Source organism: Penaeus monodon, chromosome 1, assembly GCF_015228065.2.
Source record: "Penaeus monodon isolate SGIC_2016 chromosome 1, NSTDA_Pmon_1, whole genome shotgun sequence".
NCBI classification, from domain to species: Eukaryota; Metazoa; Arthropoda; class Malacostraca; order Decapoda; family Penaeidae; genus Penaeus; species Penaeus monodon.
In genome coordinates, this window is record NC_051386.1 from 9,322,363 (window position 1) to 9,339,862 (window position 17,500).

A 17,500-nucleotide genomic window follows, 5' to 3' on the forward strand; every position below is an offset into this window, starting at 1 on the left:
CTTGAAAAATGTAGTCAAAGTCACACATGAAGAGAATCTTGACATCTGGCCTTGGGTAAAAACTTATTTGTAACATTATTTATAACTTGACACCTAGCTGCCATGAGGTAATAATTTAGGTTTTCTAAAGGAAACAGTGATGAAAGCAAAATGATCAGTTTTAAAATCTATTGATAAGCATATATATAATTTGCTTTTAGAAGAAGTAGATAGATTAATTAGTCTTTTTTGGTAAAATTGATTTAATTATTTAACAAACATAGTTATGTATTACAAGTAGAAAATCCTGGTGAAGTGAGTTAAATAATATAGAGGGAGATTTTAAAATATTACTGGCCTCACATTAGCTAGCTATTCAATTTTGTTCTGAGGCAAGTTTTCAGACTTCATTTTAAAGAGGTAGTAATGGCAATAATTCTTCTCATAGAAATGCCAAGGGGGAAAGTTAGAATCAACAAGCACTGGAAAGCAAAGACACTGGTAGGTGAGAAAATCCATTTTATTCATAGCTGTGTGACACTTGCAGGCAATGAGCAGGAAGGTTTTTTCAGGGAACATTGCTTGCCTTATTTCCATTTTGGCTTTGATTCCAAACAGAGATATGCAATGGTCACCCAACTTCTGTGACTGTTTTCATGATTTCATGTGGATATTGTTCAACTCACTTAAGTATGAGGGACTGATAACCATGCTGGTAACACAAACTTACCTCCTTTATTGGTATGCCTTTTTACATGTGTCATAGAATTAATTTCTAAAAACATTGAATTTACTGAGTCAATGGAATATCACTTTTTTCAGCTTTCTAGTGTAATTGTTGAGGACAGAGTAGATGGCCTGAACACACTGGCAGCTCTTGCATTGGATGAAGAAAGTTTGACTACAATTGTGAAAGATATGATGGTGGAGAAGGTAGCACCATTACTAAAAGACAGCAGTGTTGATGTCAGACTAGCAGCAGCAGGTGCTTTGAGGTGAGTTAAATCTTGTGTGTTGAAGGGACTTGGAGGGACAGGTAAATGAATTGAAAGAAATACCCATTTATAGATATGTATATTCATAGTCCATATATTCTCAGTTTTTACTTTAACCCATTGGATCTGGGTGACTGTCACATCATAAACAAATTGAGGGCCAGGGTGGTGGATGTGTCATCATGAAAAATTTGGCTGAAGGCTTAGGTGATAGGAATGACTTGCCATGAGTGTACAAGGCTCTTGGAGGAAGATTAGATTCAGTAGGCATTTTGAAATGGGATCTTGAATTATGTCCATCAGTAAAAAAGAGTTGAATGTATCATGATGGACTATGGCTGGAAGGGTGCCAGTACCAGGGATGACACTATTTCCATGCCCATGATCCTATTCCTGCCATCTGTGACTAGTGGGGCAGGTTGTGTTGCAAACAATTGAATAATACAAAAGTATTTTTAAAATAACACAAATACCACAGTTACTTATTCTTATTATTTTTTGTACAGAGTTGTAGACTACCTAGGAAGATGATATGGAGTCTTTCCTTCATGATACAGCAAATCAAATGTATAGACATTGAAAAATGGCAAAAAAACAAACAAACTGTAAATGATTACACAGAAAAATATATAACGACATTGCAAAGGGCAGGAAAGGAGTCTTGGTACTGCACATGTGTTTGTGTTGGCAGGCCTACAAGCCAAACACCCAAAGAGTTGCCACTCAAGTAAGCCTAATACAGGCCATAAGGCACCTAGTTCAAACAGGACAATGGAACATGTTGAGTGTATATGGTACTGTTAAATATATCTTGTGTTGCTTAACCCACTGATCCTGGGATGGCAAAAATACAGGCAATATCCAAGGTGTATTTTTGTTTATTGTCTTTACTCATAAATGGCTCCACAGATGCTAAACCCCTTCACTGATATGGACATTGTTCAATGCCTGCAGCTTGTAAGACCCCCAGTGATATGGGCATTATTCAACATCAGAAACATAATTTCTTTATAAAACCTAGGTTATTCATTGGATTATAGCATAACTATGCACTGACTAAGCCCATGCTTTAAGGGATGACACCATTATGCTCTTGAAACCTTTTCATTAATATATTTGAAAATATGATGGGAAAACTTAAATAAAGTATGATTTCTGATTTTTTTCAAGTGATTTGGCAACTCTGAATGGACAATATTGATGGTGTCACTCAAGCCTGCCATTATAAGATGGTATCCCCTCATTCAAGTAACTGCTTCACAGACCATGGCCGTAGGTTGGGAAATGGCTGCAGAAGTTATGTGAGTGTGTGTGTGTGTGTGTGCGTGTGCGTGTGCGTGTGCGTGTGCGTGTGCGTGTGCGTGTGCGTGCACGCATATATGTACATATATAAATATTTATATATATATATATATATATATATATATATATATATATATATATATAATATAATAAAAATATATATATTATATACTAATATAATACATATAAATATCATAAACATAATAATAATATCAAATGTACTATATATCAAAAAATAAATATTATATACTATCTACAATATACACTACTATATATATATATATTCATAATATTATATATAATATAAATTACAATGAGTATATAGTCATATGACAATAAGCATTATATTATGTATGCATCTGGTCAAGAGATGACTACATTATTTCAGGGAGAGGAAATTACATACATTTGCTATACTTATTTCTTAAGGTTTTCAGACAAGAATCTACCTTTATATGTTTAATGTGTCATACTAGGTGAGGCTGACCATCTGAAGGGATTGAAACCCATGTACAGAATGAGCTGGTTTTTTGTGTTATGCTGTGTAAGTTTATTTATGAGTGTCCATCAGTGTGTAAAAGAGAAGATAAACCCATGCGGGATTGACTAAGTGGATGTGGTAAATTTCCAGCAAGCAGTTTATATTAACTTCATCTTGGTTGGAGTTTGGTGTTCAGAGGGCAGAGTTTCAAGTATATCCCTTTTATATGAAAATATGTACATCAGTATAATGCATATCCAGAAAGAGCATTCCTTTTCTGTAGAACACTTAAGAGTATTAGATCATACTCATATTTCCACAGTGAACCATAGAATCATATTCATAGTTCCACTGATTCTGTCTTTGTTCTAAACTCCTTTGTTTTCCTTAATACTTATATATCATACCCAAAGAATATCCATAAGTGTAAAAGCCAAAAAAAAATCAAGATACAAAGATAAAGTGCATTTTTATGAATATAGTGCATATTTATTCATTCCATTATTTGGTAGGGCCATGATCTTTCCAGATCATCCACCTATAAAACAAAGGATGGCTTGAAAACAAAGAAATCAGAAAAATAATAAAATAAAACCCTATGAGTGACATGGCATTGAGCAGAGCTCATGAAAAATTTGGCTAAGGAACGGAAAGATGCTGTCATGGAAAATTTTGGCTAAAGACCAGGGTGATTGGTATAACTTGCCTTGAGTGCACTGAGTTCATAGAGAAAAATTAGACTGAGTGAGCATTCAGGAAAGAGCTCTTGCATTATTTTGCATTATATGCATTATGAGTGTGTTATATACCATCTGTGGGCTATGGCCGTAGGAGCACTGCTCCAGGGACTATTTTCATGCTCAGGATACACCCAGCTGCAGAGGTTGGATTATAGAATACTAAATAAAAAAACAAACAAACAAAAACAAAGGAATAACAAATTGTTACTTATTGTTATTGCATAGAGTTGTAGACTACCTAGAGGTATGATATAGACTCTGTACATGGAAAACAGTTTATTGATATCTTGATACAGCATAACAAATGACAAGTATAGACATCAGAAAATGTCAAAAAAAACATAAAACGCTTGTTTAGACAAGAGGTATTAATATTATGCAAGGAGTCTTGATAAGAGATAATATTGCAAAGGGGATGCATGAATCTTGACACTGTATGCAAGTGTTAGTTTAGGCCAGGCATACAAGCCGCACACCTGAATTTTGAGCCATGAGTGGGTACTAAGGCACCCAGATCCAATGGGTGATAGTAATAAGTAACATTTTTTCTCAAGGAAAATGTGAAACTGTAGCAAAACCTTCAATCTCTCCCCATGAAATAAAGGGGGTAAGAAATTTTTCAGTGTTTTTTGTGTGAGGTGGAGGAGTGAAATCTGTCAAAGTGGCCTGTGAAATGGAGCCGGGGAGGCCTCATTAAATGTTAGATTTTCACTTTGATTTTCCTATTCTACCAGCTTTTCCTTCATTTTTCTATTGATTCCTTTTTTCTTTTCTTTTTTTTTCCTTTTCTTTGCTTTTCCTTTTACCTTTTTTTCCCCCTTTTTTTTCTTTTCTTATGTTTTTCTAGAGGCACTCCTACAGTATAGGGGCTTCCGAGGTGATTGTTATGGCTCTAGGAAAGGGGAAATCAGGTGAGGTCACTTAGGCCTACTAATGGGTTCCTTGGTGGCCATCTATATGTAAACAAAGTTCATAAAAGAAAACTACCGTAGACAGTGTGATTACCCGGCAGCAGTGGATTAGTTATATTGAGGTTTTTAGTATTCAAGTGTATTATATTTTGAATTATAGCTTGTATCTGAGTGCAGAGTTCTAAATTATTTCTTGCTAATTGTTATAAAGTAGTTTAAGCTCTCCTCGTACATGACATGATATGATTTACCGTAAGATTTTGGTAATCAACAGTGTTTTGCTAGATCTGACACTTTCCCTTTCATAACATTTCCAGGAACATTAGTGCTGGAGGCACCGATGAGGTTGTAGAGGCAATGGTCCAGCAGGATGTGTTATCACCACTCTCAAAACTGCTCCAGGACTATAGGGAACCCTGGACCCCAGCACAGAAAGATCAAGACACTTTGCAAACAGGTCGCAAAGATCCACAGACTGAAGTCTTTATTCAAGCTACTCATCTTTTGTGGAATCTCTGGTGGGTTATCTATTTAAAAGTGTTTATAATACTCTCAAAAAGTTAAAGCTTTCGGTAATATATATATGTTACATATTACAGAAATAATTAAATGCTGTCATACAGAATAGAAGAATATGAGTTAGTTCTTGTCAATGTGTTTATATAACTGTACTTATAAAGTTTCAGTTTGGCGTGCTAAATAATTGGATTATATATATATATATATATATATATATATATATATATATATATATATATATATATATATATATATATATATAATTTTCTTTTCTTTTTTTTCTTTCTTGATTAATCTTTTTCAATAGTTTGACATCAGCTAAGTAATTGATTATTAGTAATGTGAGAAATAAGGTCATATTTTTATATTTTCCTCCTAAGTGAGTGCAATGAAGAGGCTATGAAAACCTTCAATCATGATGGATTGGTCCATATTCTCCTCCTTCACCTGGACCCAACAACCTGGGGAAACAATATAGCTCTAGCTGCTGCAGAGTGCCTTCTATGCGTCTCAGAGAACAACTCAAGTGCGGCATCAGTGCTACTTCCAGCTGCAGACTCCTTGGTATCTTATATCTCCAGACCGACAGATTCAGCTGTGGATATTCGATTTGCAATAACTATTGCGGGTGTGTGTGTATAAAAAGTTTTCTTATTTTGAATATCAGATTTTCCCTTTTTCTGTTCTCTTGTAAATATTTGTAATGTTGTGTATCATCTATATTTTATGTATGTGAGTGCATTTATTTTGATAAATTGATATTGGTTAGAACAGAGTGATGGCATAACTGGGTAAAGGCAAAATTTCTTTAAGTGTGTACTGTTATCCGACTCAAAAGTATTAAAGCTTATTATTATTCCAGGACTGCTTTTGAACATTAATTACTGCACAACTGGTGGTGACAACTTTCAGCTAGTCCTCCGGCTGCTTTCTACAGTATTAGATACAGATACAGTTGATCTGGTAGTGGAATATTGCCAGAGTGCCAATGCTGACAATGGTATCAAGCCATCCATGACACCCCAAGATCAAGAGCACCTTATAACAGCCCAGCAATTAGCACTAGAAATTCTCTCAAATGTCTGCTGCTCTGATGGTAAGGGGGGGGGGGTCATTGGATATGTTAATTTTAGACTTGGTTGTATTAATTTAGGTTTAATATTTTTTGTTCTTGCCTGCAATTTTAGTTTTAAAGCTTGAGAAATTTGCAATTGAAATTACACTCGCAGCAAAACTGACTAAGAAAATTATTTGTCTAAGTTCAAGAGAGTCTGTAGCTTGTTCATTTATAAGAATTTTAGTACCCTAATTTTGGTATTTGCTAACTGAACTGCTAAACTTTCTTCAACAGATGATGATGACAGTTGGGATGAATGTGAAAGTGAATCAGTAGATGGAGCAGAAAATGGCATGGAAGATGATACTATGGAATTAGAAGACAGACTTTCACTGCCACCAGAGGTATTGAAAATCTTTATTCCTCAAGACTAATATTTTTTTTATAAGAATAGATGAATATTAAACCTTGATTACATTTTTACATGGACAGAACTTGGATTAGAGGAGAAATAAATATTAGCAGTTAGGGAAGAGAAAAGAAATGTAATGTGTATAACCCTTAGGATTTTCCAAAGACCCTGTTTTTCTTATAACGTATATTTTCTTTCAGGTTTTAGAAGGTATAAAACATTTTCAGTTGTTTAGAAAAACACTGAAGAAAGCAAACTACCCAGAAGAAGATATATGCCAAGCCCTTCAGAACTTGAAATATGGACCATCACTACTTAACAAGTGAGTGTGGTTGGCATGAATGGTGCCTATATGCTTCTGATGATTTACCCTTCCTTCCCTTATTGTTTGTAACCTTTTTCAGAACACAGATTCAAAAAAAACTAAATATGTACACATAAATATATATATATATATATATATATATATATATATATATATATATATATATATATATATAATATATATATATATACATATATATATATATATATATATATATATATATATATATATATGTATATATATATATCCTAAAGCTCTTGAACTATTGATATATTAAACTCCTTAATTTTCAGATTGTCTGCATTAAGAGTACGAGCTTTACTTAGTCTCCAGAATATGGTTGGGTCACTAGATCATTCTGAGTTAGGAGGATCAGAATTGATGTACTCCACTTGGGTCAATTTAGGCATCATGGCCTTCAAGACCAACTGTGGTGGTGAGTATTGGAATAGTATATAGGAAAAAATGGTATTTACTTGTAAAAGACTGTAATTTCTTGATCTTGGCTGGCTGCCTAGCTTGAAAATGCATCAAGTATTAATCTTTCACCAAGGACAATTTTAATATTTGATGGTTGTAGAGCTAAAATTTCCACTCCAGATTTTGTATCTTGTGCTTATCACATAGTTGTTGAACAGTAGTGTCAGAGTTGGAAAAATTACTGCTGCCTCACAAAATAGAGACTGGGAGAGATAGGCAGAAAGACAGGCAGAGAGAGTTGGTAATTTATTCATCATTGAGCTAATTAGGTTCTGAAAATAATATTATCTATTCTTTTTATTTTTTATTATTGTTCTTGTTCACTTTCAGATAACCAGCTTGTAGAGGCAGCTGCAGGAGCCATGAGAGCAGTCCTAGACCGCTTGAGTCAGGATAAATGTGAGAAGCTGGCAGGTATCATGCAGGAAGACCTTCAGGTAGATATTTATGCATCATCTTTTTTGTAATTTTTAGGGGGGTTAAATTGCAGCTATTTTTCACTTGTACTTAAGTTGTTTTGAAATATCAATATAAAATCAGTTTATCCTGTTGGATCTAGGTGTAGAGGCACACTCCCAGACCAAATCCGGGAATTAGACACTCTCACAGGTGTGTGGCTTGTAGCATGTAGGTCTGGCTGACACAAACATTCATGTGTAATGTTAAGTTTCCTTGCCATTAGCCCTTTTCTGCAGAAGCATTTTTGCTTTATGATGCCATTAGCCCTTTTCTGCAGAAGCATTTTTGCTACTCTCTTTTTGCTACAGATGGTACAGCTGGCCAAATAAATTCTAGGCCACCCTAAGGTTATTGGGCTAGGATTTTATCTGGTAGCACTATAAACCCTGTTGTTAAATAAGAATATAAAAAAACAAAGCAAATTTTTTCATTCATATTTTAATATGTGAATGAAATATACAAGAAAGCACATGAAAAAACAGACATTCCATATTTTAGTTTTGCAGTTCTGTGTTAAAGCATTCAACTAATACTTCTTACAGATTGCATTCACTAAAGGACAAATGTTGTTAAGTATTATAATAATGATAAAATAAAGAAATGAAATTAACATAAAAGCGTATAAATAGAGAATATAAATGTATTTTGCCTATATATTTTTTTTCCATCTCCATAACATTTATAAGTTGATTGCCATTTAACCTCAATGTCTGTTTGTTTGAAAAGCAAAAACTATTGTTCCTTATATATTTTGCTTGTTCTCCCTTGCTTTGTCATGAATCGGTTGTGAACATTATTAACCCATTCCCAACGGGTAGTATTCATAGTTGCCCGGGCCTCGCTGCTAGGGGCTCATATCGTCGCCCTAGCATGCGCGACCACTCATGCCAAATACCAGCATCCCATGCCGTTTCTTCGTAATACTATGAGGATATGTTGTATTTTCAGTTTTCATTATTTTCTAAAGTCTCTACTTGCCATATTTCCTGATCAATTGAGACTGAAGGGTATTTTTGTTGTTATATAGACTCCATAGTTAATCATTATTCAGTCTATAGTCTGAATAAAATAAGCAGTGTGCGGCATCATGGAGTTGAAATCGTCAGTTTGTTGCAATTTTTTTCTTTTCTTTTCTTTTCTTTTTTCTTTTCTTTTCTTTTCTTTTCTTTTCTTTTCTTTTCTTTTCTTTTCTTTTCTTTTCTTTTCTTTTCTTTTCTTTTCTTTTCTTTTCTTTTCTTTTCTTTTCTTTTCTTTTCTTTTCTTTTCTTTTCTTTTCTTTTCTTTTCTTCATAGTAAAAATGAGAAAGTGTTAAAAACACCTTAATCACACTTTCAGTGGCAGAAAAATAATATTTTGCTGTGATTGTAACAAAAAAAAACTCATGGCATGTCCATACATACACCATGGCATGTACGTACATACCCCCGGCAGATAGTCCCGCCATGCCATGGCATGTGCGTACATGCCGCCCGTCGGCAAAGGGTTAAAATTACCATATTATACATTTCTTTACATATTATTTATTTTATGTAATATAAAACATTGGTTGGTAAGCACATTACCATATTGTCTGTCAGGTAGGTACAGCCCTAATTGAGCTTAAATTGTTATCAATGTACAAATATTATAGAAAAGGAAGTAAAACAATTATAGTAGACTATATCATATATCACTGTGAAGTAATAACATTTTTCAGCTGTATATGTAACTGATATGGTAACCCTTTTGGTGGAAATGATTAATGTTTTCCTGTGTCTATTTATCTATTTATTTATTTATTTATCTATCTATCTATATATCTATATATCTTTCTTTTCTTTGGTTTGCTTTCCTTTTTTTTTAATCACAGTGGGAGAACATCAGTTGTTTTCTTCCAAAATGTTGATGGCACCCTATTACCTCTAAATTACGTATGACTTGATTATATATGTTACACAGATGCTTCTTGACTGAACAAGTAAGAGTAAATGAACATGTAGGATAGTATTTTATTTCATTCTTCTGACATTAGATGGTAATCAATGTGTAAATGTTACGAAAAAGGAAAGGCAAATATTGGCAACAGACGGTTTTGTCGTTTGTGATTTTTCATTTCAATGTTAATATTTTTTCTAATAAGTTTTATGGAAACATGTATTCTTTAGATAAGTGAAGTCATTAACAGTTGATTAGGAAATTAAGACAATTGTTACTGTGACCTTGGCTGTGACAATTATACGAACAACGAGCGGGAGGTCACAGTCATCAGGTGTTTCGTCAGCTCACGTCTGATATATATTTACTCTATAATTTCTTTGATGTATGTATTTCTGACGAAGTTCTTTGATGTATGTATTTCTGACGAAGTTCTTTGATGTATGTATTTCTGATGAAGATACAATCGAAACCAGTCAAATACATCTTTTGTATTGCAAAAGATATTCATTCTCATTCTCATTTATACATTTGTCAACATGAATACGGTTCATATATATATATATATATATATATATATATATATATATATAATATATATATATATATATATATATATATATATATATAATAAATTATAAGTCATTCTCTCTCAAGCTATATATACTTGACATTTTGAGATGAAGTTATGCAGTTTTTTTATGGTTACATATATGGTTACATATGTTTGTTTCTTGTCTCCTTTGTTTTTTATTTTTTATTTATTTATTTATTTATTTTTCATAGAGCAACACCAAGTTTAAGAATTACATTACCACCCAAAGCTATGCATTAAAAAAAAATCCTCATAAATATTTAGGAGTAATAGAATGGTTTTAGAATTGGCTTTCTTTTTTTACAGCTAATCTTTGAGGCAGGTGTATCATGCCCGATGGCTAGTGTGCGAGCAAACCTAGCTCGCATGGTAGGGATGCTTGGCTGTCTCATGGTCACACAGAACAATGAAACTGCTTTGTACTCTGGAACTGCACAACCTGTACTGGTAGCAGCAACAGAGTATTTGCTTAGGGTAAGTAGTTGTTACTCTGTAAATTTTAAAAATAAATATTTGTTGCACACAAAATTTGTTTGGTTTTGGCATTCAAGGTTGTGTTTATATAAGAAAAATGAGTTTTCTATGCAATGTAATATTGTTTTTTTTCATATACCTTGATACCTGAGAATATTTAGACAATGATTAGTGCCAGTAAATCAGTTCATTACATTAGAGTAGTTATTTCTGCAGTACATGATATCCATATTGCTAGAAAATATTAATTCAGTTATGTCTTATGATTATGGTGTCAGATAACTCTGAAAAGAAAACCTCTAAAGAATGATCCCCCCCAATCCCATGGCAGTTGTTGTCGTGGGAGGGCTTAGGAGACAGAGACTGAGCCCCAATGTAGGAATCACCCCTATCTTGGACCTCAGCCCTCAGCTTGACTAATTTTGTATAGGCTTCTCTCCCTTTCCTTTTCCTTATCATCCCCAATCCCTTTCTCTGTCCAATTCCTAAGGTGTAAGAACCATGTTGAAAGGATGAAAGGCTGACTTTGTGCCAGTCATGAATGGCCTTAGATGGAGCCATGGGCATGGTATTCCCTTGTTAACTGTCTAGCCCTTATCCCTCATGGGGACCCTGAGGGCTGGACCTATCTTCCACACATGTTTCAGACTTACCATGGCCAGTAATGAAGATTTTGTACCCTTATTAGGGACAGTGAGCCTTGCCCCCTATATCTACTAGCCTCCATGAATTTAACTCCTCTGGTTAACCAACCCCTTACTCTCCTTGAATCATAGCTCTGACCACTGCAGGTACACCCCCTTCCTGACAACTTGACCCATCCTGAATCATCTACCCAGGTTATAACTCAACCCTCCAAAGGCACCCTTTCCTTACTCCCAATAGCCTCTACCCCATATCTACCACAATTGTCTTCATTTTCTACCTACTCCCTTTTCAACTCTTCAAAGTTATTGCCCTCCCCTCCAGAGTACTATCTCACTCTGTACCACTTCCTCTTTCTCCCATCCTCATCTCTGCAATTCCCACCTCTACAAATCTTTTGAGTACTGTTTATCCCAGTCAGGTGGGATCAATTTTTTTGATTCCCCTATGGCCCCTTATTCTGACAATACCCTTTTCTTTCAACAATGCCTCCTAAAACAAGTAGGCAAGGTTTTTTTTTCTGTAGCAGACCCTTTCACAGTTACAGCTGAGTCCCAAGTCCATGCACTATCTACTGTTGTTGACCTTACTGGTAAACCTATTCCTGCCTAATCCCACTCCTCTCTTAACCCGTTCTCGCCGGGTCACGTGTAGACACGTCATAGAAAACGGGTCTCTCGGCAGGGTAAGTGTGTACGTGCGGCGATGCGCCAGAGCGAGTGGAGTGGGCCGTTGCCAGATATCACTGGATTTTAACTACTCTCAGTGAATTATTATGACCGGCGAGAAAGGGTTAATACTTCTATTGTAACTGTTTCCAGCTCCCTGGGTGATTGCCCTGTCTACGACAAAGTTTGGTCAGATGTGAAAGCGACCTACTTGCCTGCTTCGTTGACTGTGATGCATTGTCAGTAATGTGTTACACTATTCCCCCAAAATTTATGTTTCGTTCACATGACCTTCCCCATGAGGTCTACATCAGAGGAGAATCATCAGACCATAACCACCCTGTCAATGTCAGAAATATCAGCATTTTGGCCACCCTGCAAAGCACTGTTGCTTCACAACCCACAGCCGACTGCCCAGCCTGGTCATGACCATTCAAATTGCCCTGTACATTCACGTATGTGTGTCAGATGTGGTGGCTCTCATAATTTATTTTATAGGAACTGCCCTGCCTACAATTTTGAGTCTGAGGTTGTAGTTCTCAGATACAGACTTGGCCTCACTCTACGAGAGGCCAGACAGGAAGCACTCCAACGAGATTTTTCTATCACTCACTACTCCAATGCTATCCCCTCTACCCAAGTTGTCTTTACATCTTCCTCAGTAACTCTTTCCCCTACTCCTCATCTTCCCACCTTTACTTCCCCTATCTCCAACTTTTGCATTCTAAATCTAGATACTCCAATATCCACAATTATCCCCTTTGTCTGTCCCTTCTCCTCACCTTACCAATCTTACCAGACAATCTAAATGCCACAGATGCTTAACTGTTCTTGTTTCCACATAAAAATCCTTTATTTCCCAAAACCTCCCACCTAACTCCCCTTGAGAACATCCAAAACTTCCTAAGCATGACCCAAGGGAATGCTCCTCTCTCTCATCCATCCTCCAATATCTCTACTCCCATTCCCTCTACATTCAAAGTGACTGCCAACATCCTCTCCTTCTCCACCTACACCAACCCCATTTCCTTCCCCACTATCCATTCCACCCCCTCCTGGATACTTACATGAATCCTTTTTGTCACAGCCGTGTCTTTTCCCAGATCTCACTTCCTCTGATGAACCTCTTGATACTACACCGCTTTCCCCCTTCTCCCCTACCTCAATCCCCGGGTACTCCTCCTCCTACTTCTCTGACATCCATTTCTTCCCTTATTACCCATTAATTGCTTCAAAATGTTTTTTCTGCTGTGGAATATTCTAGGTTTTCATTTTCATAGACTTAATCTTTGTCACCTCATGTCTTCCTACATTATCTGTCTCCAAGAGACTTTCTTAACACACCCTCTAGTACCAATTCTAAATAATCATTTGTATCATTCCCATACTCTTTCCATCTCTTCTATATTCGTCCATCAAAAAACATAATGCACTATACCTTCCTTTCAAACTACTTTCACTTGTACCGTTATTCACATATTTTTTCTCTACTGGATCACAATAGTTTCAATTTACTTTTCCCCTTCTCTTCCCATTGACTTTATGGCCTTTGAAACTTTACTTTCTCAACTTCAACCACTATTCTTCATAGTTGCTGATTTCATCTGTCGGAATACTCTTTAGGGTGACTCCACCACTTCTTCCCAAGCATGTTCCCTGGAACACTTTCTTTCTAACACGGACCTTATCTTTCTTATTTCAGAATGCCTCACCCACTTTGACATGTGTACAGAAACATTTCCCATGCCTTGACCTTTCTCTTTTCTCTCCTTCCCTTCATCTAGACTTTCATTGGTCAATTCTGGATCACCTTCCTTATAGTGATCACTCTCCTATTCACTCCTATTTCCTATGTACCACTCCCCAACCCCCCATGCTGGCATCTACTCTTCCTCTTCCTTCATCATCCATCTCTTCCACCTCAGACTGAGGTGCTGCCTTTACAGCCATTCCTCGAGCTTTGATTGAAGCGTGCAGTAAATGAATCATTCCCAACCAGTCATCAGCCCTAATCAGTTTTAAAAGAGCATCTGCTCGACTACACAGCACAATCTAAAGTGCTGTTAAAACCAGCTGGCAAAATTATGTTTCTTCAATTACCTCCTTGACACCTGTTTCTACAGTCTGGTATAGAATCTGTAAATTATCAGGGAAACATCCCCCTCATCCTGCCCTTTTCAACAATTTTTGGATAACTGGAAACTTTCCTCCTCTCTGGCTTGAAACACTTATCCTACCTTTCCTTGAAACCTAATAAGTCTGGCATCTACCCTCAACTCCCATTGCTCTGACTAACTGTTTATACTAGTTGCTAGAGAGAATGGTAAATCTACACTTACTATGGTACCTAGAATCCCACAGCCTTCTCTATTCTTTTTAATTTGGATTCCATCGTGCTTGAAGCATTTTAAAAATTACATCAAATCTGCCTTTGCATGCCATAATTCAGTATCCCTCCTCCTCCTCCTCATCCTCCCCAAAATCAGATCCGAATCCTATGCCATCACTAGGAAACTGCTCTTGCCCAGTTATGCAATGGATACACTTGCTTCACACATATTCCTATCTCATGTCAATCTGATCCAACTCTATGCAATATTCCTCTTTCAATTCCACACATTTTAGTAGCCTGTCCCCACTGTACAGCAACCTGTACCCCTCCTATGCCTCACTTATTCTCATTTCCCCAACCCCCAACCTGTCGGATACCTTTTCACAGTCCCCTACCTTTTCCTTTTACAACTTACTTTCCTTCCTCAGACACATAAATGTCCTCCATTTGATCTAATCACCCTTCTCTCTTAACTGATTCCCCATTTTAACAACCCTTACCTTATACAATACCCCTTCAGCTCCTCCTCTCCACCCCTTTTCACTACTCTCTAGTACTGTTCAACCTATAACTTCTTACACATTTTACCCTAATTATTAACCCATTTTGTGCTGTGAGGACTCCATGCCTCCTCTTTGCAATGTTATTTTATAATTTTCGGCTTAAGTGTTTTTAGCTTTTTTTTGCCATTTTCCAATGTCTATTTGTCCAGATGGTAATAGACTGTACAGACTCCCTATCATCTCCCTAGGTAGTCAATAACTCAGTGCAGTAATAATAACAATAAGTAACATTTTGTTTTTTGTGTAGTTTCAACATTTTTTTCACAATATTCAGTTTTCTGTAATACAACCCATACCACTGATCATGGCAGGCAGGAATAGGATCCTGAGCATGGAAATAGCATCCTGCCTGGAGCCAGTGCTCTTCCAGTCATGGCACACAGACATTATATTCCACACTCGTTTACTGATGGAATTATGTAGAAATAAACAAAAAGCAAGTGTAATCACCCTCCAAGGGTTTTGTGCACTTGTGGCAAGTCTTTCCCATCACCCTGGCCTTCAGCCAAAATACTTACAATGGCAAGTTTGCATCACCCCGGCCCACAGCCAAATTTTCCCATGATGTCATGTTCAGTTCACCTGCCCCTGAAGCCAAATTTTTTCATAATGTAATGCTTACATCATTTGGGTTGTAGATGTCAACTCATTCCTACCCTTTTGCTGCTATAGTTAATCACAGTGCTATATGAACTTAATGTATAGCACATTCATTTGTTTTAACCATTAACCATCTAAAAAGAGATTAGGTGTTGATTTGTTGTAAATGTTTTATGTACGCAGGTAACATATGTATCCTTTTTTTATTTTTAGACTGAATGCAGTGTTACTGTAATAGTTTGTTGACTTCTGTACCTTTAAAGCCTTCCATTCAAAATCCACTGTTTTGTTACAGGTAGCAGGTCATGATAAGGAACTCTGGGTATCAGCAGAAGCTCTTGATGTTATTATAGATTTGTACTCAGATGACAAAACTGATAAGTTGGCTCACCAAGTACACTTGGTAGACACATTGAAAGAAATCCAACCACAATTTAAGTCTAGGGTAAGTGTCATTTTATGTTGTTGGTGTCTGAAAATGCAAAGACTATGTATTTCTGAGCAGGCCTTGAAAATATACTGGTGAATTTATGAGTCAATATAGTTATTTATTTATTCGTAAACTGTCATTCAATTTATGCAGTTCATAACTTGAAAGTACTCTTAAATTGTTAATGCTTTTTTTAATATACAGCATATTTAGGGAAAAAACATACACATATAATTTTGTATTTCAGCACCAGCAGCAAAAGAAGAAGCTTGGAGACCACAGAGCTTTGGTGCTGACAGTGAGAGACAACCTTGTTGCTTTTATCAAGTACAAAGGACCTAGAGCTGCCAAATTCAGAAACACTTGAGGAATTAGATATATAAACAGTGCTTTAGGACATTCAACACTATACATCTTGGCATGAATTTTTCAAAAGTACATTGTGGTTGTGTGAGAGATTTTTTTTTATGTGTTTGGTGATTCACTAAAGTGTCATATGTTACTAAATTATTCCATTTTTGTCAGTGCAAAATGCAGTTCTATCATAAAAATCTTATACATTAAGTATAAGATCCAAACCATAATATAACTTCTGGGATATCTCATATTCAGACATACATGCCATTTTTCTCTTGGTAATGTTCATTGTATGATTATTGAGACATTTTTTCTTTCCATTGGTGTCTCACCCTGTTACCCAGTGTCTTACAGTCATATTGTGTTCAATATGTTTTCTTGGTGTTCTGTATAATTTAAGGGATATTTTCTGTATTAAACATATTGAAATCAAGCTTCAATTCTACAAAGGGTTTGCTTATTTTATACAAAAACTCATTGGAACATTGGTATTTTTGACAATACTGTATAACCCAAACATATACCATATGACATAGTGTGCATGCAGTGATGAAGGCAATTAGAACTTAATCCATTACGGAAAAAAATTGCATAATAAGAATAGATATGTTTGTAACCTTCCCAGATCTGTTTGCTTTCATCAGATTTTATCATTGCTAACTTGCAAAATCTTCTGTAAGCTTCTCTGTTAAAGTATCATGTTAAGATCCAGTGAACTATTTAAAGGGGGAGCTAGTTTCATTAATCCAATATTTAAAATCTTTAACCAATTCCTAAGCATATATCTATTTCTATAGCTTCAAGATTTTCACTGCTTTATTTTCCTATGTTCTGAGGTTTTGAAATCTGCTTCTGTACTTCTTAAAAATGTATTCAATGCACTCTTCACTAAAACAAATTCATGTAATTTCTTTCATGTTTACATGAGTTGATATATGTAATTGAGAAATTTTAAGTATTAGTTTTTTCCAGTATTATTATGTTTTCATGAGAGAATTTCCAATCCCTAAGATACAGTAATAAAATACTGTCAGTCCTATTATCCAAGAGTATGCATGGAATCCTAATTTCCAAATAGTATCATTGAGATTCAATATTGACAATATATATGAGAAGAATGTGATGTAGGCAACTTCTCAATAGTTTTTGTTTGTTATGATGCATATTTGATTACATATGCAGCAATTAATTATTAACCCATCTGTGTATTATGTTACACAGTATACCCTGGGAGAGTTTTTGTAATGTTTATATATTTTTT

At 35.6% G+C, this 17,500-nt stretch overlaps 1 protein-coding gene across 1 annotated transcript in view; it reads left to right on the top strand.

The window, feature by feature from the left end:
• The window catches only part of LOC119588732 (HEAT repeat-containing protein 3-like), a 19,786-nt gene that overhangs the window by 2,232 nt on the left and 54 nt on the right, over window positions 1-17,500 (top strand). Inside the window, exons 2-12 of the mRNA XM_037937407.1 lie at window positions 802-974; window positions 4,726-4,926; window positions 5,308-5,555; window positions 5,790-6,023; window positions 6,279-6,388; window positions 6,597-6,718; window positions 7,015-7,157; window positions 7,532-7,638; window positions 10,477-10,644; window positions 15,748-15,897; window positions 16,130-17,500. The exon at window positions 16,130-17,500 is cut by the window's right edge and continues 54 nt beyond it. Of these exons, the coding sequence (XP_037793335.1) occupies window positions 802-974; window positions 4,726-4,926; window positions 5,308-5,555; window positions 5,790-6,023; window positions 6,279-6,388; window positions 6,597-6,718; window positions 7,015-7,157; window positions 7,532-7,638; window positions 10,477-10,644; window positions 15,748-15,897; window positions 16,130-16,249 (1,776 nt within the window). The 3' untranslated portion in view covers window positions 16,250-17,500. The remainder of the gene's footprint in view (window positions 1-801; window positions 975-4,725; window positions 4,927-5,307; window positions 5,556-5,789; window positions 6,024-6,278; window positions 6,389-6,596; window positions 6,719-7,014; window positions 7,158-7,531; window positions 7,639-10,476; window positions 10,645-15,747; window positions 15,898-16,129) is intronic.